At 53.2% G+C, this 25,962-nt stretch overlaps 14 protein-coding genes across 14 annotated transcripts; 9 read left to right on the top strand and 5 right to left on the bottom strand.

Annotated features, from left to right (window-relative positions):
- Position 1: 1 nt before the first annotated feature.
- N7510_011261 (uncharacterized protein) lies at positions 2-970 on the bottom strand (the record flags this gene model as incomplete). Its single annotated transcript, XM_056983186.1, has 1 exon — positions 2-970. One exon carries the CDS (start codon positions 968-970, stop codon positions 2-4), a length of 969 nt encoding a protein of 322 aa, XP_056828680.1.
- A 564-nt stretch (positions 971-1,534) lies between these two features.
- N7510_011262 (T6SS phospholipase effector Tle1-like catalytic domain-containing protein) lies at positions 1,535-3,562 on the bottom strand (the record flags this gene model as incomplete). The annotated part of the gene is made up of 2 exons (XM_056983187.1): positions 1,535-3,394; positions 3,446-3,562. 2 exons carry the CDS (start codon positions 3,560-3,562, stop codon positions 1,535-1,537), a joined length of 1,977 nt encoding a protein of 658 aa, XP_056828681.1.
- Positions 3,563-3,749: 187 nt separating this feature from the next.
- Positions 3,750-4,540, top strand: N7510_011263 (uncharacterized protein; the record flags this gene model as incomplete). Its single annotated transcript, XM_056983188.1, has 2 exons — positions 3,750-3,985; positions 4,273-4,540. The coding sequence occupies 2 exons, from the start codon at positions 3,750-3,752 to the stop codon at positions 4,538-4,540; spliced, it is 504 nt and encodes a 167-aa protein (XP_056828682.1).
- Positions 4,541-5,014: 474 nt separating this feature from the next.
- Positions 5,015-5,257, bottom strand: N7510_011264 (uncharacterized protein; the record flags this gene model as incomplete). The annotated part of the gene is made up of 1 exon (XM_056983189.1): positions 5,015-5,257. The coding sequence occupies one exon, from the start codon at positions 5,255-5,257 to the stop codon at positions 5,015-5,017; it is 243 nt and encodes an 80-aa protein (XP_056828683.1).
- A 1,131-nt stretch (positions 5,258-6,388) lies between these two features.
- Positions 6,389-11,159, top strand: N7510_011265 (uncharacterized protein; the record flags this gene model as incomplete). The annotated part of the gene is made up of 10 exons (XM_056983190.1): positions 6,389-6,781; positions 6,845-7,184; positions 7,240-7,585; positions 7,644-7,734; positions 7,790-8,464; positions 8,512-9,014; positions 9,066-10,000; positions 10,056-10,113; positions 10,356-10,506; positions 10,599-11,159. The coding sequence occupies 10 exons, from the start codon at positions 6,389-6,391 to the stop codon at positions 11,157-11,159; spliced, it is 4,053 nt and encodes a 1,350-aa protein (XP_056828684.1).
- A 131-nt stretch (positions 11,160-11,290) lies between these two features.
- On the bottom strand, positions 11,291-13,579 carry ccg9 (putative trehalose synthase (Ccg-9); the record flags this gene model as incomplete). The annotated part of the gene is made up of 4 exons (XM_056983191.1): positions 11,291-12,161; positions 12,212-12,676; positions 12,727-13,409; positions 13,475-13,579. The coding sequence occupies 4 exons, from the start codon at positions 13,577-13,579 to the stop codon at positions 11,291-11,293; spliced, it is 2,124 nt and encodes a 707-aa protein (XP_056828685.1).
- A 673-nt stretch (positions 13,580-14,252) lies between these two features.
- N7510_011267 (ADP-ribosylation factor family protein) lies at positions 14,253-14,974 on the top strand (the record flags this gene model as incomplete). The annotated part of the gene is made up of 4 exons (XM_056983192.1): positions 14,253-14,346; positions 14,401-14,706; positions 14,761-14,873; positions 14,933-14,974. The coding sequence occupies 4 exons, from the start codon at positions 14,253-14,255 to the stop codon at positions 14,972-14,974; spliced, it is 555 nt and encodes a 184-aa protein (XP_056828686.1).
- Positions 14,975-15,819: 845 nt separating this feature from the next.
- N7510_011268 (hypervirulence associated TUDOR domain-containing protein) lies at positions 15,820-16,175 on the top strand (the record flags this gene model as incomplete). Its single annotated transcript, XM_056983193.1, has 3 exons — positions 15,820-15,868; positions 15,931-16,043; positions 16,107-16,175. 3 exons carry the CDS (start codon positions 15,820-15,822, stop codon positions 16,173-16,175), a joined length of 231 nt encoding a protein of 76 aa, XP_056828687.1.
- Positions 16,176-16,481: 306 nt separating this feature from the next.
- Positions 16,482-17,804, bottom strand: N7510_011269 (cobalamin-independent methionine synthase II family protein; the record flags this gene model as incomplete). The annotated part of the gene is made up of 3 exons (XM_056983194.1): positions 16,482-17,053; positions 17,116-17,532; positions 17,585-17,804. 3 exons carry the CDS (start codon positions 17,802-17,804, stop codon positions 16,482-16,484), a joined length of 1,209 nt encoding a protein of 402 aa, XP_056828688.1.
- A 165-nt stretch (positions 17,805-17,969) lies between these two features.
- Positions 17,970-18,215, top strand: N7510_011270 (uncharacterized protein; the record flags this gene model as incomplete). The annotated part of the gene is made up of 1 exon (XM_056983195.1): positions 17,970-18,215. One exon carries the CDS (start codon positions 17,970-17,972, stop codon positions 18,213-18,215), a length of 246 nt encoding a protein of 81 aa, XP_056828689.1.
- Positions 18,216-18,730: 515 nt separating this feature from the next.
- N7510_011271 (F-box domain protein) lies at positions 18,731-19,825 on the top strand (the record flags this gene model as incomplete). Its single annotated transcript, XM_056983196.1, has 1 exon — positions 18,731-19,825. The coding sequence occupies one exon, from the start codon at positions 18,731-18,733 to the stop codon at positions 19,823-19,825; it is 1,095 nt and encodes a 364-aa protein (XP_056828690.1).
- Positions 19,826-20,235: 410 nt separating this feature from the next.
- On the top strand, positions 20,236-21,096 carry N7510_011272 (alpha/beta fold hydrolase; the record flags this gene model as incomplete). Its single annotated transcript, XM_056983197.1, has 1 exon — positions 20,236-21,096. The coding sequence occupies one exon, from the start codon at positions 20,236-20,238 to the stop codon at positions 21,094-21,096; it is 861 nt and encodes a 286-aa protein (XP_056828691.1).
- A 467-nt stretch (positions 21,097-21,563) lies between these two features.
- N7510_011273 (GFA family protein) lies at positions 21,564-21,965 on the top strand (the record flags this gene model as incomplete). Its single annotated transcript, XM_056983198.1, has 1 exon — positions 21,564-21,965. The coding sequence occupies one exon, from the start codon at positions 21,564-21,566 to the stop codon at positions 21,963-21,965; it is 402 nt and encodes a 133-aa protein (XP_056828692.1).
- A 1,045-nt stretch (positions 21,966-23,010) lies between these two features.
- N7510_011274 (glycoside hydrolase family 95 protein) lies at positions 23,011-25,534 on the top strand (the record flags this gene model as incomplete). The annotated part of the gene is made up of 4 exons (XM_056983199.1): positions 23,011-23,083; positions 23,141-23,223; positions 23,279-24,414; positions 24,502-25,534. 4 exons carry the CDS (start codon positions 23,011-23,013, stop codon positions 25,532-25,534), a joined length of 2,325 nt encoding a protein of 774 aa, XP_056828693.1.
- Positions 25,535-25,962: the final 428 nt, after the last annotated feature.

Consider the following 25,962-nt stretch of genomic DNA (forward strand, 5'->3'; position numbering starts at 1 on the left):
GTCAATCCTCCCAAATCGTTTCCAGATCAAGATCCTGTCGACGCTCAGCTCCGCAGACGCTCCATCGCTTTCGCTTGTCACTACGGGGCGTGTAAGGGCCTGAACCCCCGCGCATCGTGCCAAAAGAGCCCGATGGGCCAAAGGTATCCGAGGTGCCGCGGCGTCGGGTGGTGCTCGCGGTGTCAGCCGCGTCGGCGGCGGCTTTCAAATCCGCAATGCGATCAGCTTCCAGAGCTTCGGCTTCAGCGTCAGGAGTGTCCGGGATCGTCTCCAGGGACGAAATGCTCGGGCTTCGAGACCGGAGGCTGGTTGGTGTGGAAGGGACCGAAGAAGTAGAGGAAGCTGAAGGCCCCGGGTAGGCTTCATTGTATTTAGAACCGAGCATGGGCGACGACGAATACAGGGATGGAGGGCTGACGACCTGGTTGTTGAAGTGGAGGGGCGACGTGGACCGTAGACGATTCAAGCGAGGAGTTGTCAGGGGCGGCAGGACTGGTGATGAGGAGCCTGGATGCGAAATGGGCGATCTGGGGGCAATCTCGAGCTCGGCGTTCTCTGAGATGGGCTCGGAAATGGTGAGTGATCCCAGCCGGGTCTCGACGTGATCCTCTGCGGAGCGCTTTTGCAGGGGTGAACGTTTGGCAGCATCGACTGGAGATACCGGTACCCCGCGACCATTGATAAAGATATAACGGCCCCGGGAGTCCAGCCCTGGGGACGAGTAGGCTCGCGTCATTGATGGCATGCCGGGAATGCCAGCCAGTGAGCGAGAGCGGAGATGCGATCGAGACGTAGGAGAAAGAGTCCGACCAGGAGCCGGTGGCTCGGGGGAGAGAGACAGGGTTATCATGACGTCCTCTTTGCTCGCCTTCTCCGGGCTAAAGCCCGGCGCGGATGGCAGTCGGGCGGGTTCGGGCGAGGGCGGCGAGGATGAAGGCCGCAGGGGCTCAGGAGGCTGCGACGCTTCCATGGTGGTGAACGAGGGAGCGGGAAAATGGAATTAGCCCGGTCGCATTGTGAGAGTCGAGGATAGGTGGAAAGGAGAAACTTGGGCCGGCCAAGTCGATTTCCGGGGAGAGGTGAGTGGGTGAGGATAGGGAGTGAAATGGTGAGGTCAGAGAGAGAGAGGAAGAACTGGGACGATGGATCTCATGAACGCTTATCTTTACCTCTTGCAACATCCCACCACGGCCCCTTAACACGGACAAAATGAATTGAATGAATACGAATGAATATGACTATCTAGGAATGAATATGACTGAACATGCCTCAATTCTTGATCACATATACTCGAATGGATGAGGCTCTGCAATAATATCTACTCCTGACCAGACGTCCTACTCAGCAGCCACGAAATGGTGGCCACGATGATTACAGTCCTGGCAGCCTGCGGGTCCACGGGGTCCACACAGCTCCAGATGACTCTAGCCTCTTTTCTCGTTCATCGGCATACATTATATCCTGATAGAGTACAGTCTGAGATGAAGTCTCGCATGGCAGCATCTGCAACAGCAATGACTATCCAACAAAAACACTATGCGGTGACCCCATGTCCCTCCTCGCACTTGGTGGCTTCGCTCTTGCGGACGTAGGTCTCGCGAATCCCGTCGCCCTCGTTCTTGTAAACAACCCAGTCGCCCATACCACGCTCGGTCGGTGCCTTGCGCACACCTCGGCCACCCCCTCCGACAATGACATTACCGGGCCGATAGCTGGGATCGGCTTGCATCCGGCGAATGGCTGAGATGTGTATCTCAGCATCCAATGGCACATCTCGTACCTCTCCGCGTGGTAGCGGCCAGCTGATCGGTTTCCAGGTCCCGTCGGCCTGAAGATCCATTCGCCGAAAGGGAAGCCACTCCATGATCCGCCAAGAGATGACCGAGAGCGTTGGCAGACCCTGGTTAAATTCCAGGCAGTCGTGCAGCAGACCCTTTGTGCTCGCGGTGTGCAGTGCATGCCAGAAATCGCGGCTGGCAGCTGACCGTTCCTTCTCGTTGGGCGCCGAGCGGTAGGCTTCGTCCGTCTCGTTGTGGTCCTCGCGACACTGATTGACCGTGCTAAGGCGCCGAGCACCGATCTCTTCGCGGATTGCAGTGTAGTCCCCGTCAAACTCCTCCAAGCACTGGAATTGCTTCATCTTACGCTCATCTAGCTGAAGCCCGGCCTTCCTGGCCTCCTGCACCATCCACACCAGCGGCGCATGACTGAGCGCCCACAGCTCCCCTCCTTGCAGTTTCCAGCCACCGCCAATGTCTGCGTGACAGCCTGGGAACCAAATCTCATGGATATCCTGATCATCTTCGTCGTCATAGTCGCCGTGGCTCGGTAACTGGGTCGACAAGGGTATAGAACGTCCACTTTGTCCACTGTGCACAGACGAGGCATCGTCCGCCGAGGGACCCTGATGGGGCACAGCGAGACTGGTGCGCCGAGGGGAGGGCGCGCGATAGCGAGGGTGACCTTGCTCGCCCTCGAAGTTACTCTCACTGCCTTGATGCGAGCTGTGAGGAGCTGAGCCGTGCGGAGTGCGGTAGTACGTCTCGCCTGGACCAGGACCCCATCCCGGGCTTTGAAATGCGGGATGCTCGGATTCCTTTTCAGTATCTTGCTGGCCGTTATCGTTCACCTGGATGGTAGGGACGGCCTCCGGGTTCTCCTCGTGATGGAGACGTAGGTGATGGTTGGCATCCATGTGATGATGCAGATGCTCTTGCAGATGATGCCGGTCAAAGTGCGGACGATGGAGGTGGCTCTTGTCATGCTCTGGTCGACGTCCGGAGATCAGGTCCTGGCGGAATTTGGCACGACGCTCGTCAATCCCAACCGCGTGACGGATCACCTTGGCGGAACTGCGTGCAGTATAGGGGAACTTGGTGCGCTGCATCCACGCGGACTCGAAGCGCGGTACGCTGTTTACGGTGTCGAAGAGACCCATGAACCGGATACGCGAGATGGGACGACTGAATGTCTCACGGAATGCCTTCATATAGTGGAACAGCTTCTTCTTTTCTTCCTTCTCCTCTTCTGTTTCTCCCATTCGCTGCTGCCACTTGGCGAATGTTTTCCATGCGAACCGGATGAGTTCCTCGTTCCCGGCTTCCAGCAGGCCGATGTAGTCCAGCATCTCCGCCAGGAATCGCGCAATGTAAGCGCCACGACTGAATCCGATAAAGTAGATCTCGTCGCCGGGGGAGTAGTAGCGCATCAGGAACTTGTATCCACCCATCACATGTTCGTCAAAGGACGATCCAACCGCGGAGTCCTTGGCCTTCTGGTAGGCGGACTTGATGCGCTGAAAGCGACTGGTACTAGAAAGCGACTTGGAGGTCACGTAAGTGCCAATACCGGGCTGATAGTAATGGTATTGATGGCTCTGACTTCGGTCCAGCATCTATACTCGGTCAGTGAGATCTTGGACAACAGACGCCAGGGTGTTACTCACGCGGAAGATCTTCAGCACATTGCTGTCCGACTCGTCACCCGCAAACTTGTTCCCCGTGCCGTCGAAGCAGAGCACGAACTGCTTGGGGACATTAACAGGTCCCGCGGTGTGCGCCATGGTGTCAATACCAAATATTGGATGGCCCAAATGAGGAGAGGGAAACTATATACAGCAAAGAGAAGGCGACAAGAAACCCAGAGGATATATTCTGGACCGTCACTTGCCAACCACACGAATCAGGGTTTGCAATTCCAGCACCAGGGCACTTCCAAGAGAAGGGGTTGGCAGTGGGGAATTAAAAAAAATGCTCGGACTCCAGGATGGGAGACCCGAGGAGGTCGATCGCTGCAGCCCTTGGCTGGATACGTCAAGCTTGAGTGGGCTGACGGCTGGTGGGCCTCGCGGCCTGGCACATTCCAATGACAAGATGACGGGCATCTTCTGTTATCACGGACAGCACGTTAAAGAGGGCAAGATCGCCGAGCAGCACCGACGACCGGGCTGGCTCAATGTGACACAAAACCCCAAAGCCCCAACGGGGTCACAGCCCATCCAATAGCTAGGATACAGGAACCGGGGGTACGTTTGCCAACCCATTTGATTTGGGCTGACATAGGGGCATGTCGCCCTGCACGAGGGTTTGTGACCGGCTCTGATCTCCGCAGCCGTGTGGATTTCAACCCCTGTTCGGGAATGGTCCGCGCTGAAGGCTGCAGAGTCTGACTTTTGTTGCGACAGTGCTAGGTGTGTACATACGCGGACCACTCTTCTAGTACGAGTGATGGGACCCAGAAAGTATCGGGGATGGGCCTATGAACGCCGCAAAGCCAGGAGCCGATCGATCCTGGCTTCGGGATATTACTGACGATCGAGTCTCCACCATTCGTTCATCTCGACTGGATCTGGACACGGAGGGGGTGTTCGTCGCACTTCATCGGAAGCTACCAGATCCAGTCTAACCCACTACTCACTAGCCGACTCCAGCGCCCACGCTACGTCCACCCTCTGGACCCGCGCCCCACTCGCCGGGCCGCTGCTGTCATTTCCAAGTCTGACGGGTTTTGCAAGCTAGGGAAGAGAATCTGCCAGGTTTAAGGGATCCGGACCGAAGCTTACACTGACAATTATTGGAATCTAGCATGCACTGCTCACCTGCAACATGGTGTGATAGGCAATTCCGTGGGGGCGAGAAAAACAAAAGTCTGTCCGTGGGAACGGTGGGACCAGGTTCATTATTCTTGTATGGTATAGTGTGTACTACTTCGGGGTTCCAGTTGAAGCTCCTGGCTCGGCTCGACAAGGGTGGACACGGAGCCCATAAGCACGCCCGAAAGATTCATGTCCATCCCTCTCGGCTAAGGAACCTCGGGAGTGGCCGCCCCCAGGTCAACGAATGTGCACGTCGTGGTTCCCAATCTTCCCGAACCTCAAGCTCTTCGTTCCCGACGACTTGTGCAGGGCCGGGATTCTGTGCTAACGACTACAAATTATACTCATCACTCTGCACAAGCACCAGATGAGCTCATATGCGATCGAGCTGCCCTTTTCCTGGTTTTCCCTCGAATTGTTCTATTCCTCGTGGATCTGGGCTCCGCAGCCCGAGCGAAACGCCACGAGGGACATAAGTAAAACTCCATCTGCATGACGATTGTTAGAGGATGTGTGTGAGACTCTGGAGGTGGGGCAGCGAGGTGTCGATGGATCAGATTCCGAATAATTCGGCACAATGAGTGGTAGTGGGAAGCTGCCAATGACATGCGGTTTGTGCTGCGAGGCGGCCCGTTCGCCGCTGGGCGTGGCGCTAGAGCCCATAGCGAGTGGGTGCGGTACGAACAGGTGGGCCGTGACGATCACAGACGAAAAACAAAGGGCGTGTGATTACCGAGTCAGTACAGGCACAAAAAGTACGTAGGAGGTGTTGCACCTCACGTCCTCCTTGCGTCCAAGATCATCGTCGTCGCCGCCCCAGAGTGGTGGTGGAGCCCTAATTCGATGCCATTGAGTGGTGCGAGCTGCTCAGATCAAAGCTAATCCCGCGCGGTTTCGCAAAAAGGAGGGTGTGGCAACCTCTCGCTTTGTGGCATCCAAAGGAACCAAAAAAAAAATAAAAATAATAGAAAATGGCACTTTTGCATTGTCCCAGCCAGCCACTAAACCAATCGAAAGGGTGTCGCTATGACGACGACAAGCAAACGCCTCCACTTGGCGCAGAACTGGCGTAGCTGGATCTCGATGGCCTGGAGTTAGTTCAAATCTGTGTGGACCTGGATCGCCTCGGGATATACACCGCTCTACACACGGTGGTGACACACGCTCATCCCCAATGTGGCAAATCGATCCCATTTCCAGGGCACATCCTGTTATTCGCTGCGCAGATCTATACTCACATTCTGCTCCATACCACCATAGTCTTTTGTGTATACAGAGCATGGAACTCGAGCGATGTGCCGTGTCTGGCCCACCCCCTTGTACGCAATGGAGCCTTCCCGAACGAAACCACGATGATCCATTTCTCCTGGCTTACCGAGGGCCACACTGACGGGTCCACTCGCTGAAGCAAGAAAGAGCATGGAGCTCTGTACCACGCGGGGCTGGTGTCATGATCGGCAGCCCTGAGCCGTCAAGTTCAGGTGCGGATGAGATCGAGCTAGCCCACTCCTAGTACAGTACTTTCCAATCAGATCGAGTCAATCATCTATTGGTGATAACCAATCCGCCACTCCAAGCGCTCCACAGTCCTGCAGCAAGCTGGCTTGGGCTCGTTTTTAAATGCTGCTGCTCCGAGCAACCGGGCGGCGCGAGCTCTTCTCTCCTTCTCTCTCTCTCTCTCTCTCTCTCTCTTTCCCTCCCTCCTAGTCTAGCCATTGCAACTTGCAATTAATTCTCTGTACTGTTTGTCCTTGAGTTGCCTTCTGTTTGTGTGAGAGTCTCAAATCAGCCATCATGTTCCGGAGAATCTCGAGCAACTTCAAGAGGTCCAAGGACTCCAATGGTGACGCCGAGCCCACCAAAAATGGCAAGGACAACAAGCGGTTCTCCAGGATCTCACCGGCACGCAAATCCACATCCACCAGTGAGGAATCCCACACGGTGAAGCGCGCCGAGGTGGTCGCAGTCTTTGAGAGGTATGCGCAGGCCATCCATGCGTCGCGCGACCCTTTGCCGAACCAGACCGGCGATGGCACCTATCTGAAGCACGACCAGTCCTCGGGCCTGATCAACGACATCAAGTCTCTCGGATTCCGTGATGTGAACACCGTCAAGGATCTGATCAAGAGCAAAGCTTCTGGTGAGCTAGTTGATGACAAGACCATGCTCATGGAGCGCATCATTCAGGTTCGTTCAATCTGCGATTTAATCAGTCATTGTAGCAATTGACTTATATATGCCCCATTACAGCTGGTCAGCGATCTGCCTGGTCACTCGAAGAACCGGGTTGACCTCACCAACTCATTCCTGGATGAGCTGTGGAGCTCATTGCCGCACCCGCCGCTGTCATACATGGGCGACGAGTACAAGTATCGTTCGGCCGATGGCTCAAATAACAACCCGACGCTGCCATGGCTGGGAGCGGCCAACACCCCGTATTCGCGCTCAATTCCCCCATTGACCATTCAACCTGGTGGTCTGCCGGACCCGGGCCTGGTGTTTGACAGCCTCTACGCCCGTCAGGAATTCACCCCGCATCCGAACAAGGTCTCCAGTGTTTTCTTCGACTGGGCCTCGTTGGTTATTCACGGTACGTACCCACCGTGGAAGCTTTGGAAGCTTTGGGACTAACTCGCCCCAAACAGACATCTTCCAGACCGACTATCGCCAACAGCATCTGAACAAGACCTCCGCCTATTTGGATTTGTCCATTCTTTATGGTGATGTCCAGGCGCAGCAGGATTTGATCCGTACCCACAAGGACGGAAAGTTGAAGCCCGATTGCTTCCAGGAGGGTCGTCTGCAGGCTCTCCCTGCTGCTTGTGGTGTGCTCCTGGTTATGCTTAACCGTTTCCACAACTATGTGGTCGAGCAGTTGGCTTTGATCAACGAAAATGGCCGCTTCACCAAGCCCCGAGACGGTCTCCCCGAGGACCAAGCCAAGGCCGCCTGGGCCAAGTACGACGAGGACCTTTTCCAAACCGGTCGCCTGTAAGTTTTTGCTATTATTAAGCTTGCACGCATAGGAGAATCACTCACAAATTGCCAGGATCACTTGCGGTCTGTACATTAACATCACCCTGTACGATTACTTGCGCACTATTGTCAACCTGAATCGCACCAACTCCACCTGGTGCTTGGTATGTCAAATATCCCTCGCCTTTGCTATCCGAGCATAATACTAACCAAATTTAGGACCCTCGTGCTCAAATGACGAAGACCGGGTCGACCCCGTCTGGTCTGGGTAACCAGTGCTCGGTCGAATTTAACCTGGCCTACCGCTGGCACTCGGCCATCAGCCAGGGCGACGAGAAATGGATTGAGCAGGTGTACTTTGACCTGATGGGCAAGCCCGCCGAGCAGGTTACCATGCCCGAGCTCCTCATGGGTATGAAGAAGGTTGAGGGTATGCTGGACGCCGACCCATCCAAGCGTACCTTCGCCCACTTGAAGCGCCAAGAGGACGGTACCTTCAAGGATGATGAGCTGGTTGAGATTCTGACTCACGCCTCCGAGGACGTGGCCAGCTCCTTCGGTCCCCGCAATGTGCCCAAGGCTCTCCGTTCCATTGAGATTCTGGGTATGGAAGCCGCTCGTCGCTGGCAGGTCGGATCTCTGAACGAGTTCCGTAAGTTCTTCGGTCTCAAGACCTATGACACCTTCGAGGAGATCAACTCCGATCCCGATATTGCCAATACGCTGCGCCACCTGTACGAGCACCCTGACTACGTCGAGTTGTACCCCGGTATCGTTTCCGAGGAGGCCAAGGAGCCGATGGTTCCGGGTGTTGGTATCGCCCCAACCTATACTGTTTCTCGTGCTGTGCTGTCTGACGCCGTGGCTCTCGTCCGTGGTGACCGCTTCTACACTGTGAGATTTTCAACCTACCCCCAAACGGGTTGCACTAACACGTCCAGATTGACTACAACCCTCGCAACCTGACCAACTTCGGCTACAATGAGGCCCGCTACGACCTCAGCGTCAACCAGGGCTGTGTCTTCTACAAGTTGGCAATGCGCGCATTCCCTAACCACTACAAGCCCGACTCGATCTACGCTCACTACCCCATGACCATCCCCAGCGAGAACCGCAAGATCATGAAGGACCTTGGCCGTGAGCAAGACTACTCGTATGATCGACCTCAGTACACCCCGCCGCGTATCAATCTGCAGTCCCACCAGAACGTCAAGCAGGTCCTGGATAACCCCAAGGACTTTAGCTACTCCTGGAGCAACGCTATGGAGAAGCTATTTGGCAAGGGCGAGTACGACGCTAAGCACCGTGAGGCTATGGGCAAGGCTCTGGGCACTGAGGAGTTTTCCAACCTCATCAAGAAGTTCTACGAGGACACTACCCTCCGTCTGCTCCAGGAAAAGAGCGCCAAGCTGGCTGGCATTAACCAAGTGGACATCACTCGCGAGTAAGTTTTTCCGCCCAGTTTTTCTAGGCTATCTTGCTCACCTTTTAACAGTGTCGGCAACTTGGCTCACGTCCACTTCGCCTCCAACCTCTTCGGCCTGCCGCTAAAGACCGAGGAAAACCCGCGTGGTCTGTTCACTGAGCACGAGCTATACATGATCCTGACCATCATCTACTCGGCGCTCTTCTTCGACATGGACCACACCAAGTCGTTCCAGAACAACCGCGCCGCTCATGCCGTTGCCCAGCAGCTCGGCTCAGTCGTCGAGGCGACTGTCAAGTCGGACACTGGCAACGGTCTTCTGTCTGGCATCATGGGCAGCTTCCGGTCGCACGACAATGCCATCCGCGAGCATGGCACTGCTGCAATCAAGCGTCTGCAGGAGAACGGCCTCAGCACATCCGAGATCACCTGGTCGCAGATCCTCCCGACCGTCGTCTCGATGGTACCAAACCAGGGCCAGATCTTCACCCAGATCGTCGAGTACTACACCTCGCCCGAGGGCAAGAAGCACCTGCCCGAGATCAATCGTCTAGCCAAGACAGACTCCAAGGATTCGGACGAGAAACTGTTCCGCTACTGCCTGGAAGCCATCCGCATCAACGGCACTTTTGGCTCATACCGCCAGGCCCAGTCCAACGTGATTGTGGAGGACAGCGGCAAGCAAGTCGAGATCAAGGCTGGCGATAAGATTTTTGCTTCCTTCGTCCAGGCCAACCACGACCCTAGCATCTTCCCCGAGCCCAGCGAGGTGCTCCTCGACCGCCCACTGGACTCGTATCTGAACCACGGCCAAGGCCCCAACACTGCGCTGGGCCATGAAGCCAGTAAGCTCGCCATGGTCTCCATGCTGCGCGTTGTCGGCCGTCTGGAGAACCTCCGGCGTGCACCCGGTCCACAGGGCCAGATCAAGAAGATTCTCCAAGAGGGCGGCTACTATGCCTACCTACGCCAGGACGAGACTGCCTACTTTGCCTTCCCGATGTGTAAGTTTTCCTCTTCTGGGGCGGATTATTCAACAACGCTAACTGCTCTATACAGCTCTCAAATTGCACTGGGACGGTGATATCACCGCTGCGAAGCATTCTGTTACCAACTCGTAAGAAACCTTTGCAAAATGCGAAGTCGATCTATTTTGAAGGTATATTTGTGCTGGGGTAATGTGAGTGCGGTTATGATTGAGTGCTTTGTTTTGTTCCGGGGACTTGCTGTTTTGTCTCCCATGATATCCAGAAATTGTCCACTCGTGTTTGTGTATTGTATGAACTGTTCAATTCATAAATCTTCACGTATCCAACTTGATAGTAAATCTTACTTGTAGTGATCTAGATGCGTAGTTAGGGCTAACTTGAGGGTCCTTCGTCTCACCGCCCTCCGGCTGCTCCATCCTAACCTTCTACAACATCAACAATCCACCTCAGCTCAAGCACAACTGCTTTTAGATGTCAACAAGATGCCTCCCAAGGCTGTCAAGGGCGAGTACATTGAAACCGTACGCTCCCACTACCACTACCCCCAATTCCCACTCAATCGATCACCATTAAACGACCTCGCATCTCGCTAACTTCACCCCAAACAAAACAGGACACGGGCAACAAAATCTCGCGCCGCTCCCAGATCCACGGAACACAGCACATCATCCTGGGCGGGAAAACAGTAATTCAAGCAGAAGCTGTCATCAGGGGTGACCTGTACCGTCTCCCATCCTCTTCATCCGGCGACCCATCAACCCCAACCCCAAGCTCCAACACCCCCTCCGTCGCAGTCACAGTCGGCCGATACAGCTACATCTCCAAGGGTGCCATTCTCCGCCCCCCGAGCAGATTGCACCGCGGCGTGCACTCATTCTACCCGCTCAAAATAGGCGACCATGTCTTTGTCGGCGAGCGCGCGGTTGTAGAAGCTGCTTCGCTGGGGAATCATGTGCAGATTGGGGCGGGCGCTTCCGTGGGCAGTATGGCCATTATCAAAGATTTCGCCTGTGTGCTAGATGACGCGGCGGTGCCGCCGGGGATGGTTGTGCCTAGCTGGTGTGTTGTTGGTGGACGGCCCGCTAGGATTGTTGGGGAGGTGGGTGAGGGTTTCGGGGTTGAGGGGGCTGAGGGTGGGCTTGCGAGGGAGAGGTATCGGGTTGTAGGGAGGTAGATGGGAAAGGCTGTTTTTTATGTGTTGCGTTTACATTGGATACCCCCTGCTGTTTTGAAATAATTGGAATCATGTCCTTATATCAATCATTCTATGCCCTAACTTGATGGGAGCATATTATCATCATCATTTTATCCCATCTCCGCGACCTCAACAGCCCGCGTCAGCCGCGGCTGGTCTCGCGCCACGATACCCAGTTCCTCAAATGCGAGATCATTGATCCACCGACCCCGGGGCTTGACGCCCTGACCTTTGGACAATGAGGAGGCCAGATACAGCCAATTCAAAGCATTCCCCACCGTGCTAACCTCGTCAAAAACATGCGTGAGCGCATATTCCGACATTCGGCGGTACAGCTCATCGTCCGTCCACAGCTCAAACAAGTGCCGAGCCACTGCATCCGTATCACCCACATCAACCAGAAACCCACTCTTGTTGTTCTCAATCTGCAACGGGATTCCGCCTGCCCGCGTGGCAATCACTGGCTTGCCTTTGTGGATCGCCTCGGAGACTTTCACTTCGAATCCTTCTCGGGTGGACAGCTGCAGTGCAATCCGGGCCTTGGAGAGTAGTGCGTTCAGCGCTTGGTCTGAGGGCCGGATTCGTCTTATGCAGATCCGGTCGCGCAAGTGTGGAATCTTGGTTTCTAGATGGTCAATTGCTTCGTCGTAGATCAGGGCCCCGTCTGGGTCGTCTACTGAGCCATGGCCACAGATCAAGAGCTTCGGTGGCGTCAGGTCAGGCCGTTCGGATGCGAGGCGGCTGTGGAATTTCCCGTAGGCGTCAAGCACATCGAGTATACCCTTGGATGGATCGAACCGTGCAATTTGTATGATATATTCGTCTAGAAGGGTGAGATTTATGACCGAAGAAAAGAAACGGGATAGTTTACCTTCGGGATAATGGATTGTCGGCATATCCGAATACCGGCAAGCTGCATTGAAGATGCGGCCGTAGAAGGCAATATCCCAATCTCGCATGTTCTTGTTCAGCCCGTCCAGCCTACGTTGCGTCAGTACTCATTCGTCTTGGAACGATCCAACCAAATTTACCAGTCGGTTGAGGCAGGCATGTAGCCCACCATCTCGTGAGGCACATTTTTTGGAACGAAGGCGCTCACGGGATGGCTAATAAAACAGTCGGCGAGCTTAATCTGATCCCACAAATACTCCCACGCTTCAGCCTGTGGAGAGCCAGGTATTTCAATCAAGTCACTTCGGATCTGGATGTGACTGCGGAAGATGACCGGCCGGTCTGGAGCTGCTCGCTTGGCCATTGGAATCAGCCCTGGCATCTGCGCATCATCAATGACCACTATGTCCGCACCGCCCTCAGAAGGCGGGAGTAGCGGTCCGCCGCGACACGTCCAATATCGTCTCGCATTCTCTTCGATCCACTCCTCGAGCAATTTCTTATTCCGATCTGTCAAACGCTCATCCTGGTGTGCCACGCCTTGCAGAATATTGTGATTTGTCTTGGTAATCCGAAAAACTTCCGGCCGTGGCTTCGGGACGTACCTGATATCCATTAATCTGTGAGACCTTGAGTTAACAATAACAGGAGATACCATCTAATATTTGTGCCCAGGGAGTGCGAGAAGCGAACAAGAGCATGTCTCATCAGGGCCACTCCACCACCCTGGGGCGTCGCATTGAACATGGCAATCTTGATATCGCGGTTCTTGAGATCGGCCGCGTAGTGCTGCACAACCTTCCACGTCTCGGCAGAGACCGTCTTCTCAAAGCCCTCAATATTCGTCAGCTGTACGTGGAAGTCTGTGTCGACCTCTACATGGCCCATGAGTCCGACCTGAAGCAAGGGAATGTTGTCCGGGCCGAACAACCGCACGCACTTCCGGGCCATAGACTCCGCCTGTTCATCGGTGGTCCGTCCTTCCCACGAGTCTATATCTGACGTCTCACGGCTCGTAAATCGGTCCATCAGACTAGCCCCGGATAGCACGAGTGGGATTACATCTAACTCGGCCCATAGGCGGGAGCATAGATCCGGGCAGTGGTCCGCAACGTGCTTGGGGATCGCGAGGCCCATGAACTTCTCTAGGTGTTTCTCCGAGTAGGCGGTTAGCTCGGCGATGATGAAGTTCGTAACAGCCTGCGAGCATGTTTGGCTTTCCTCCGGGATAAAGTCTTTCTCGATGAAGTCGAGTAAGTAAGTGGTGTCGCGCACAGCAATGGCCACGGTCGACTTGTCATGGTCTGAGAAGCAGCCCGAGACACCAGCATAGATGGTCTAGGTTGTGTTAGTCTGCTCTCGTGTCCGCACGAGGACAGCCCCCCGGCAAGAACATCACGTACATCCGACGGCTGTCCTATCCAGGTGTTGCCTCGAAACTGCTGTGATAGCCGTCGCTGCTGGGCTACCGACGGACGGCGCCCAAATCCACGATCTTCATAGAGCATGGTTTACGAAGTGATAGTCGATATACAAGGGAAGAAAGAGATGGAAAGTAGGCATTCTCGTCTAGTGCGACGGTAATGACTTCATGATGTACCACAACCACGGTACCCAAGTCCACTTGGAGAGGACCATCATCATCAACATATAGCTACCAATAAACCTCTGATTAACGTTGTAAACGTGAAAATGAGTCCTAAAAAATTTCGAGATAGAAAAAAATAGTCAAGAACCGACAGCTGGCGGATTTGAACCGCCGCCTCCGAAGAGAATTGATTTCTCTGTAAAGATATGTTAGTGTGTGTGGGAGAGAACGAATGTGTGTAACATACAGTCAATCGCCTTAGACCGCTCGGCCAAACTGCCTTGGTTGATGGTGGGGCAATGGCAATTTCGATTCCCACACTATCGAGGTCAGATCCTTGCTGAGGACGGTACAAGCTGCGCGCTAGTTACCGTCACACATTGTGGCAGGATAGCACCACACGTGATACTGACACGTGACCTACCTTAGGTGAAACGCCGCGCGAGGGGGAGCTGAGTCAGCCCAGCCCCTTTTGATTTGATGTTTAGCTTTCATTATTCGTTCGTGTCCTTCTTCCTTGACCCTTGCTTGGCTCTTTCTTCATTCTTTTTTGTCTCGTTTTTCGTCTACACGTGTGTACGTGCTCCGCCAAAATGGGTGGCTCCGTGTCTAAGATGATGGGCAAGATCTTTGGCACCAAGGAGATGCGCATCCTGATGCTGGGTTTGGATGCGGCCGGCAAGACCAGTGCGTGTGCAACTTCCCACCACACGCGAATCTCCTGACTGACTGGACATATAGCAATTCTCTACAAATTGAAACTCAGCAACCAGGACGTCACCACCATCCCGACCGTCGGCTTCAACGTCGAGAGCGTCACCTATAAGAATGTCAAGTTCAACGTGTGGGACGTCGGCGGCCAGGACAAGATCCGGCCCCTCTGGCGACACTACTACTCCGGCACCCAAGGTCTGATCTTCGTGGTGGACTCCAGCGACACCGCGCGGCTGGAGGAGGCCCGCTCTGAGCTGCACAAGATTATCAACGATCGGGAAATGAAGGACGCCCTCCTGCTGGTGTTCGCTAATAAGCAGGATGTTCCAGGCCGTGCGTGTGCCCCGTCCTTACTCCTCCTTTGGATATCTCACTGACTAATTCTAGACTTGAGCCCGGAGGATATCACCAACCAGTTGCAGTTGACAAAGCTTAAGGACAAGCTGTGGTACGTCGCGCCGAGTGTTGCGACGGACGGAACGGGTATCTTCGAGGGACTGGTCAGTCACGCGCTAGCTACACACACACTCCCCAAAACTAACCGACCCGTGATTTCTAGGCCTGGCTTTCGAACAATGTCAAGACCCAACCGCAGAAATAAACACGCAATCTTCGGCGGCGATCTCGAGAGGCGCGACTACTGTGGATGCCACCCCGTGTACAACTAACACCCCTTCGCATTGTCCGACAAAAGATATCCTCCTTCGCTACCATGTCCGAGTTTGATGACCAGACGACGCCACTTTCCTTTCGGCTGTTTCTCTCTCTTTGTCTCTTCCGGTTTTGTTTTGTCTTGTTTTGGCTCATATTTCCCTTCTATGATATCCCCTCCGTTCTTACCCGGGCTCTACCCCGAGCACCGATTTTAATTATTTAATATTTTCATAATGTCTCCCTCCCCCTCCCTTGTTGTTTCTTTTCTCTCTTCTACTGTCACTTTTGCTTGTGGATGGGATGGTGCTCGTCCTTGTGTATAGAAGTGGGGTGATACAGAAAATATCTAGTTTAGGTAGGTAGAAAACGAAACTCTTGACATGACATCGCTGTGACCCAACCTTCCCATCTCTTCAAACGGAACTGCCGTGTCACGGCCTCCGTCTCCGAATTTCCGTGTCCCTCGTCATCGCCACGTCGTGCCGGACTCCAACTCCTGTTCCTGCTCGCTGGGGTCCCTCGAGATTCAAGGTATATGATTGCAGCAAACGCCCTCCGAGGCTGCGATTTCGCGATTTCATCGTGCAATTCCCTCGCATGCCATCCTGCTCCATGTCAGCCTGACGACAGTGGCGCCGCCAATTAGACATAAATAGAGCTGCAACTCGACCGATCTTGAGGATTTTGTCTTTCCCCTTGTTGCTTTCCTGTCTTACCCTCAGATCAGTCTCGCCAGACAGCGTTCCATCTGGTACAAACCGCAACAATACCTACATACCCAATTTCATCGACATGCCCGCCTATCGCAAGGGAGAAAGCGTCCGCTACAAGCCCGTCGGCGGTATGGTTCTGGTCCTTTCACCAAAACTATTTTATCTTCTAACTTTCTTGCCTTTATCCCAGGCCGTGAATCGCACACCTCTGAGACCGTCGGCGTCATCCGCGACGTCAGCACGCACGACACCAGCTTGACAGGCCGTAATGTGGCTGCCTCGGCGGATGAGCCGCGCTACGAGGTGAGCAGGAACTACACCCTTGAAACCAGGAATACTTGACAGACTGATCTTGTCTCCTGGCAGATTGAAAACGAGAGAACTCACAAGAGATCCGCTATCAAGGAGGCTAACATCCTTGGCCCGGCTGAGTAGAGTCGGGGTTGGTGGGTCTCTCGTATAGAAGCTGCAATGGAATAGATTACTACTTGCTTTTCCAAATGCCTGTTTGTAGCGAGGACCTTGTGGGACCACCGTAGGATATAAGACAGGGTGGAACATTAGTTTTGTAACGTCTCAACTATCACCTCTGGTAAGAAAACACGGTTCATTCAGGCGTCGCAAATATATTCGGTGGCTATATCATGTACTTTACGTCAAAGCATTCCAAAAACAGAATGCATCATGCATCTCTCCGAGCTCATCATGTCTCGCATGCAATTGAGCAATGCCCACTGCCTCTCAAGGCTGGTTAGGCCAGATATCATTGGCAATATCACGAACCAGCTTCAGCTTATTGATCATGCCATCATGATCAATGGCATTTCCCTCACGGTGCGACGCAAAGCCGCACTGCGGGCTAACACCAACCTGGTTCAGCGCCGCCTCCAGCGAGATATTGTTACCCTCGGCAATAAACTTGGCCGCATCGATAACGCGCTTCTTCATCTCCTCCTTATCCTCAAGCTTGGGGAACTTGCTCGTCACCACGCCGAGGATGACATTCTTGTGCGGCGGCAGGTGTTTCAGGGGCTCGAAACCGCCGGCCCGCTCCGTGTCGTACTCCAGGTAGTAGGTGTGCACGTTCAGCTCCTGGAACAGCTTGATCGCGATGCGGTCGTAGCCGCCCTCGGAGAAGTGGCGGCTGTTGACGAAGTTGCCGCGGCACAGGTGGACACCGACGTGCATGTCCGCCGGCAGCTTGGCGAAGCAGTCGTTGTACAGCTTGATATACTTCTCGAACAGCACGTCCGCGCTGTGCTTGTTCAGTGGGTCCTTCTTGAATCCCTCCAGGAACTTCTCGGAGCAGAAGTCTGTATTGCATCTACAGTCAGAGCGCTGAAACATATTATTGAGAAGGAAGACTCTTGCTTACAGGCAAGGTTGGGGTCATCGTATTGCACGTTGCGGCACCCGGCATCGTACAGGATCTGCAGCTCATCCTGGTACGCCTTGGCGATGTCGCCGAAGTACTCCTCGTCCGAGCTGTACACGTCGGCCGGATACGCCTTGCCCTCAAGGTAGCGCAGGTGGTACCAATTGGGCGCGGCGAGGGTAATCTTCAGGTTCTTGACCTTCTCGGCAGGCACCAGGCTGGCGAGGTACTTGAACTGGTCGACGTAGGTGCTGCCGACGTGCTTGATCTTGCCCGTGCAGAGCACGGTCTCGCCGGGCTTGTGGCCCTCCTCGAGGAAGGCCGCAATGTCGGGGGCGTAGGTGCGGAAAATGCCCGCGTCGAAATCGGTAACTTCCTCGAACCCGTCAAGGCCGGGGAAGAAAGTACCCCAGAACACTAGACTTGATCAGCATTTGATCATCGTTGGCATGACTTGGAAGCTTCTTACTGTGGCGTCGGTACTCGCCGTCCGAAATGGCCGCATAACCCAGCTTGAGTTGCGTCTCGGCAATGTCCTTGATCTCCTTGTCCTCGACCTCCTTGAGTTGCGCCTCGGACACCTTGCCCTCCTCAAAGGCCGTTTTGGTCGACAGCAGCACTTCCGGGCGCAGGAGCGATCCCAAATGCTCCGCGCGGAATGGCGGCTGGTGGTGAAGTTGAGGAGCCATGGTATTTTTTTTTATGTCTGCACAGAATGTTAGCAACTGCTTGTCCCGCAGTTGCAACGTCACCGACGTCGACGCCGCAGCCGGTGGAAGAGGACTTACCAAAGACAGGCAAATCAGGTCAGGAAGAAGAAGAAGAATGAAGAAAAAGTCTGGGGAGTAGCCCAGATGAGGGGCTCTGACACGAGCAGTGCCTTGTCCGTTGGCTTTGGTACAGTCCATGGCATCCATTCGACACCGGCCCCACCAGCGGCACGAAGCACCTCCACATCGAGACCTGATCTCGCCTATGAGACGTCGGCAATTGTTCAGACATCTGTGGACTCGATGCCGTGTGCAGTCAAATTCACCCAGGCACACATCCTTGGCCAAACAATAGCACAGCTGAGGCTGAGGTTTGGCGGCCAGGAATAGTACGTAGTATGTATGCACCGGGGTATTTTCGGCGAACTCGACACCGAACCCTAACTAGATTACCTATATTTATCTACAATGTTAGAATCTTGTCGACTGCTCAGTGATATTTGCAATTTGAAACCAATTTCTTCATCCTGAGTAATGAAGAATAATGGGTGGGGACCGCGAGTAGATCCGCCGCGTTGGGGGGATTTCCGGTCGAGCTCCTGCGATCGGATATGAATAACTGCCACTACAAGAGAGACCATGACCTGCTCTTGTCGCTTGTTCTCTATCGACTCTCCTCTCTACCCTTCCCCGCAGATCGTCGTCCCTGTCGGCCTCACTGTCTTCTCAAACACACCAGAATGCCCTTTTCTCAGCTGAGTCAAAGCTGACCAAGGCGATCCAAGTGGGGAACCGGCAGTTCGCCGCTGAACGTCTTCCCGAAAGTGACACACGCCTCAGCGCGCCCTGCTTCATGCTGAATCCGGCAAGCGCCGTGCCCATGTAAGACGGGTTAGGCGGTGGCCATGTCCGCCTCAGCATCAGCATCGTCCCTTGGCCTCCTTCCCAACGAGCTGCTGGACCTGATTCTCTCTGAACTGTCTACCGAGCCGCCCTCCGCGCGGAAGCTACATCATCCGCCGAGCCTCGAGCTCACCCAGTCTCGCACCAAGGACCTGAAACATCTGGCCCAGAGCTCGTCGGCCTTGCTGGACTTCGTGCGTCCCTGGCTCTTTCGCCATGCACGGCTGGATTTGTGCGAAGAACCGGCGTTTCGCTCGTTCGTGACTAACTCCGGATTGAATCGATATGTGACCTCCATTGTAGTGATCGGGATCGACTCGCCGGATCACCGAGCCGATCCACGCTGGTGGCGAAGCGTGATTCAATACATCGACCCCGTTCGGTTCACCGTGCTGGCGCCGCCCGCGTTTATGGGCAAGACGCTCGGCACTCCGATCATGGATGGCGACAGCTGGGCATTTGATATCCCACTGCAGGTCCTGCAATTGGAATGTGACCGATCGACCGACGTCCCAGACTCGGGTTCACAATCTAGCCTGTTGCCGCTGCGGCCGTGGAACTCGTTATCCTTCAACGAGTCCTCCTCGCTCAGAGCATACAACCACTACGAGTACTTCCAGTTCCAAACACCTTCTGTGCTGGGGGAATGGGGAGGCACCCGGCATGTCCCGCTGACATCTGGACAAGACCTGTTTGTCCCGCAGTCGCTGCGTGGCCTAACCGCATTCTCGTATACGGCAGTGTTCCCGTTCTATAACCATGTTCGCCTCGTGCTGGATGCATTAGCCCTGATGCCGAACCTACGCTCTTTGAGTATGCAGCTGGGTCCGGAGGAGGGCAATACAATCACCGAGACCGAGCAGCGGGGTTCAATGGACCCCAGTGATCCGTGGATGGAGCTTGAGACGTCGTATTCCCTAATCGGCCACGCTGTGAAGCACGATCTCCACGTCTTGGAGGTATTCAGCACGCGTGATTTCCAGCTCCAAGCCATCCGGCCGGAACTGCTGGCCATCGTGAATGAACATCTGGGCAATGACTCAGGGTGGGTGCACGATGGTCGAGGGATGTGGATGCGGGGAGGAGACCACGCATAAACAGTTAGCTACTATTATTGCACATACAAATCCATCGTTTTTTATAGGGCAACCCCGGCAACCTCATTTTCACATCTAACGGACAAAAACGTTGTATACGATTGCTTATATTTCGACCAAGGTTTATTGAAGTACATGAAATTGGTGCCCGTACAGTAATATTCAAATCAGATTTACCTCGATGCTCTCTCACGTTTATCTGCGACCCACCCTCAGCACACTCTTATCGTCTGGGTATTTGTTTGGCCCCAAATAGCCCCCTTTGCCCTGAATCCCCATTTCCTGTATGACTCATTACTAAATGATATAAATTCGCCGAAATACCCTAATACGCATGAAACTACTGTGCCTACAGTTGCCCGCCCTTCGAAGTCTTCATCCGCACACTCGACCCAGCGGACATCAACACCATGACACCAAAATGGCAAACCATGCGTCTCCTCCACGGAGTCCGAGCCATCGTTGGCGGTCGAGGTCCCCCTTTGGTTCTCATTCCAGGCTGGCCACAAACAGCAGAGGCGTTTAGCGAGATCTTCGAGCCCCTTTCAAATCATTATCAGTTCTTCGCTCTCGACCCCCCGGGCTTGGGTGATTCGCTTCCTCCCCACAATGGCTATGATACTGCGAACGTGAGCAAAGTCATGGCTGAAGCTATTCACGATATCTTGAAAGAAAGACCGTACCATCTGGTTGGCCACGATGTGGGTGGATGGATTGCTTTTCCTTGGGCCGCTCAATATCAATCGAGAATCAAATCGCTCAGTATACTAGACGCGTCAGTGCCGGGCTTCCTGCCCCAGCTCCAGTTTCCGTTGTCTCACCAGACCAACATGCGTCTTTGGCAATTCTCGTTCAACGCGCTTCCTGAATTGCCTGAAATTCTGACTCGCGGTCGGGAGCGGGAGCTACTGACCTGGTTCTTTAATTTGAAGACCGTTCATGCGGATGGTTTACCCAAAGATCAATTTGAACACTACATCCAAGCCTATTCAAGACCAGGAGCGATGAGTCGGGGGTTCGAGTATTATCGAGCATTTGAAACAAGTGCGAAACAGAATCTGGAATATGCGAAAACACCACTCGATATTCCTGTCTTAGCTTTAGGTGGTGCCAGCTCCGTCGGTTCGGGTATGATTCACCTGGTCCAGAACTTCGCGACCAAAGTTTCTGGAGGCGCTATTGATGATTGTGGGCACTTTCTTCCCGAAGAGCAACCATCCGCTGTCGCGCACAGACTGCTGGAGTTTTTGGAGGCAAACCAAACAGAGTGAAATTCCCTTGGACGCACCTTCCAATGATGATTGCCGGGGTCTCACCGGCCATAAATTGCTCTATACAGCCGAAGATCATGCATACTGTGGCTATACAAAAGCTATCTCAATGCCATCTCTTTTGGCGGCGAGCGGAGGTCAAATAGTCCTAGCCATGAAAGCCACAGCGAACCTCAAATAGAAATTGGGAGCCAAGCATGGAGAGCACGATGGTGAAATTGATTTGTTTGATTTCGATTCGCCCCGTGAATATTATATAGTAGATTGTCAATGGACGATTGTAAATACTGTATTTTATCATGATTCATCGTAGGTACATTCGCAAGGTAGTCATGTGACCCGGTGGGGTGAGGATCTGTGTTCCACGATATTCCCAGCAGGGTCCGTCTATCTACATTATCCGAGTGAAAGATACCAGCAGCAAGCCGGCCCTTATTATCCAACACAAAAAGCTTACACTGTTCAAAATGCCATCCGGAAGCTGCGCCTGTCGCCACATCCGCTATACGGTCCCTGTTCAGCCAAGCGGGCTAGTCAACTGCCACTGCGTCGAATGCCGCAAGCAATCCGGTGCACCCTACCAGGGCTTCATCCACTTCCCAAAAGATGCAGTCAAATGGGACAATAAGCCCACTGAATGGCGTTCTAGTGAAACTGCTTCACGGTTCTTTTGTCCTCGCTGCGGCTCGACCTTGATGATGTCTCTAGACAGCGAGCCGTCCAGCCTGGGAATCGCCGTGGGGACACTAGACGATGACGGAAGTGTCCAGGTCCCACCGCCCGCATCTCATATTTTCCTGAAGGAGAAGGCTTCTTGGTTCCAACTGCCTGATGATGGGGCGAAGAGGTATCAAGGATGGACGGAATAGATGGGTAAATATAGGGCACTTGACTGAATTTCTGGAATACTTCGCAAATGAATGTGATTCTGCTACAGTCACCGGCGACAGGTACAATAAACTATCGAGGAGGGCCCTCACGGTGTATGGCATCTTGCCAAATGGGCTTCCAATCGGGACGGAGCGTACGAGCGAGGCATTACTCCTTTATCGAAAGTACTAGATAGGACAATTAGAGACCATCGACGATGAAGTAGCGGTATTTCAATATTTCAAACTGCCTTCTTGCTGTAGCCACCGCTAGCTAACCTATAAGAGACCATCGATTTAATTACCCTAAACTGGTTAATTTCCTACTAATTACTATACATGCCATCTAGGAAACAATACAGTCTACAAATTAAGGAGGGCGGACTCGCGACCTCCTAAATTCACTTTAGCACAGGCCAATCAACCTACTAGTGACCATAAAATACGTTATTTCAACTATTCAACGCGTTTCTTAAGTTGCATATAGCCCTAAGTACTTCCGTAAATTAATTATAAATTAATTATTGTAGTGGTCGACACTGGCTTGTTTTATTCAGCCGAGAGTTTTACCCCTCTCATCCCCACACTATGTCACTGCAACACTTGCAAGGATCGACACATCTAGGATGAGGGGGCCGTTACCATTCAGCCCAACTATTTTGGATGCAGAATTACTCCCTGGCCCTCGGTTATTTCCACTTTGCGGTCCAAAGACCCGAGCGTACATTGCAAAATCTGTTTGACTGGATGGCCTTTAGCCGCGCATATTTCAGCCTATAGAGAAGCCTCGCACCACCTCATCAATTAGCATTTCTCATTAGTAGGTCTAAATATCCGATATATACGTGTAACCCTAGTAAGGTTTCGGAAAATTAGATCGGGACTTTGAGGATGATGGAAAGCCAGTCAATCATATAAACCTTCCGCTGGCCTAGATGTAGATTAATTCCTAAAAAAAAAGAGACGAGACAGTGGTTCATCCGCCATGCATCTCGAATGTCTTTTTCTGCTTCTTTGGCACGGCATGCTAACGGCTGCCCTGTCAATGTGGTCTTCTAGCCCATCTTCGTGGGACACAACCAATGAAGCGTTCGCTCTCGGAAATGGGAAGCTTGGAGGTATACAAACAAAACTGTGCTGAATGTAACAAATGGCCTAACTGCAATAATCATCAGTTATGCCATTCGGAGAACCAGGTGTCGAAAAGTTAAATCTCAACTACGATGAGCTGTGGGAAGGAGGCCCCTTCCAAGTTGAAGTAAGACTTGCTAAATATGCATCTAGTCAGATTATAATAACATGAACTGCACTAGGAATATCGTGGAGGAAATCCCAATTCTAGCATGGTAGACACCTTAAACGACATCCGTGCTTTTATCTGGAAGAATGGAACAGGGGACGACAGTGCACTGCACGGCGATATAAATGGATACGGTTCTTATCACTCACTAGCCAATCTGACGATTCAGATTGACAATGGCATGAACAATGTGCTCTCTTTTAACCGCTCCCTGGATCTTTCCAATGGCATCCACACCACGACCTATTCAACATTGGATGGAACCTACACAAGCTCCGTTTACTGCAGCTACCCTGATCAAGTCTGTGTCTACCATATTTCCTCTCCAAGGCCTCTATCAAACGTCTCGATTTGGTTTGACCAGCTCGTTGAGTCAACTTCTCTCTGGAATGCCACCTGCGGGGCGACCTTCGCTCGTTTGACCGGCTTGACGCAGGTTGGATCGCCTCTGGGCATGAAATATGACACTATGGCCCGTAGCTCGCTTTCGGGGCACTGTGATAACTCTACTGGGGCGTTGCACATTAATTCTAGTAGCACCAAGAGCCTCACTCTTGTCATCGCTGCAGGAACGAACTTCGATGCTGGCAAAGGCAATCCCACCAACAACTTTTCTTTCCAAGGAGCAGATCCTGAAGAGCATGTCCAAAGCCTCGTGTCAGCTGCTATTGAAAAACCTGAGTCGGAGCTCCGAGCGACCCACGTGGCGGACTACAGTACCTTGTCCAATGCATTTACCTTAGAGCTGCCAGACACGCAGAATTCGGCTGGAACAGAGTTCTCGGCGCTTATCACTGCATATAACGCGAACTCGACTCAGGGAGATCCATTCTTGGAGAAGCTCCTCTTTGACTACGGCCGACATCTATTTATTTCGTCCTCAAGAGAGAACAGTCTTCCACCAAATCTGCAGGGCATATGGAGTCCTACGGTGACCGCTTCCTGGGGCGCAGACTACCACGCCAACATCAACCTACAGATGAACCACTGGGGGGCAGAGGCAACAGGACTAGGAAACTTAGCGAAAGCTCTGTTTAACTACATGGAAAGCAATTGGATGCCTCGCGGCGCAGAAACATCTCGCCTTCTTTACGGAGCGGACGAGGGCTGGGTAACGCACGACGAGATGAATATCTTTGGCCACACAGGGTACGCTTTTCTATTTTATTTTGCACGGAACTTCTCTTTTTATGTCTTATGGTGAGAAATCAAACCCAATTAACAACCCATCAACAGAATGAAAAACTATGAAACATCCGCCGACTACCCCGCGGCCCCAGCCTGGATGATGCAACACGTCTGGGACCACTACGACTACACCCGCAACAGCACCTGGTTCAAGACCCAAGGATGGCCATTGCTCAAAGGTGTAACATCTTTCTGGCTTTCCCAGCTCCAAGAAGACCAATTTACCAACGACGGCACTCTCGTCGTGAACCCCTGTACCTCACCCGAACACGGGCCCGTCACCTTCGGCTGCACGAACTGGCAACAGCTCCTTTATCAACTCTTCGATATAACTCTCCAAGGCGCCGCCATCGTCTCCGAGCCCAACACTAGCTTCACTGCCCAAGTCCAGCGAAGCCTGGCAAAGCTAGACAAAGGCTTGCACATCGGGTCCTGGGGCGAGATCAAAGAATGGAAACTCCCCGACAGCTACGGATACGACGTGCAAGGTGATCAGCATCGGCATCTGTCACATCTAGTAGGCTGGTACCCCGGCTGGAGCATTTCATCGTACCAGAACGGGTACACGAACGAGACGATCCAGCGCGCGGTGAACATCTCGCTCACGGACCGGGGACCGGGCATCTCGGACTCCAATGCTGGTTGGGAGAAGGTCTGGCGGTCGGCGTGCTGGGCGCGGCTGAATGATACGAATAATGCGTACTACGAGCTGCGGCTGGCGATTGATTTGAATATTGGGCAGAGCGGGCTGGATCTCTATGCGGGTGGGAATCCGCCCACGGAACCGTTCCAGATTGATGCTAATTTTGGATATCTGGGAGCGGTCCTGAGTATGCTTACTGTGGATTTGCCAGGGGAATATAAGAGTTCAGGTTCAGGGGATGGAAAAGAAAGGGTTGTGGTGTTGGGGCCTGCTATTCCGGCGGCGTGGAAGGGTGGGAAGGTGAGAGGGTTGAGGTTGCGGGGTGGTGGGAGTGTGGATTTCTCGTGGGATGAAAATGGAGTTGTTGATACAGTCAGTACTACTGGGCTTGCGAAGAATGTGAGGTTGGTAAATGTGGAAGGAAAGAGTCTACATTAACCACCCTCTTTGCCTGGTAGATCGATATCAGACATGAGAAATTGAAACCTTTAACCTCTGAACTCCATACATGGAACACAACATATGCGCTGCCCTCGTAAATAAACCACCTATCAAACCATGCTAATCAGTGTGAATATAAATGGTTCTCCTTCGTCATATACACCCACAACGGTATCTTCTCAGTGTCAGACAAGAAGGGCGAACGAGGGACAAAATATAGAAGAGAATTTTGGGGACGGGGTAGAAGGGGGTACCAAAGTGCACTCGATTTCAAAAAAGACAGGAAGTGGGAGAACCAGCCATGAATCTTTCCATGCCGGTTTTAAAAAACCTTCTGCACTACACAAGACCTTGAGAGCCAGTAACGAGATCATGCAATGCAATGCACAAATCGAAGGACATCAGCGTATAGCCGACACCGTGAG

The sequence above is a fragment of the Penicillium lagena genome, assembly GCF_028827675.1.
Source record: "Penicillium lagena strain IBT 129212 chromosome Unknown utg000008l_segment0_segment0, whole genome shotgun sequence".
NCBI lineage: Eukaryota > Fungi > Ascomycota > Eurotiomycetes > Eurotiales > Aspergillaceae > Penicillium > Penicillium lagena.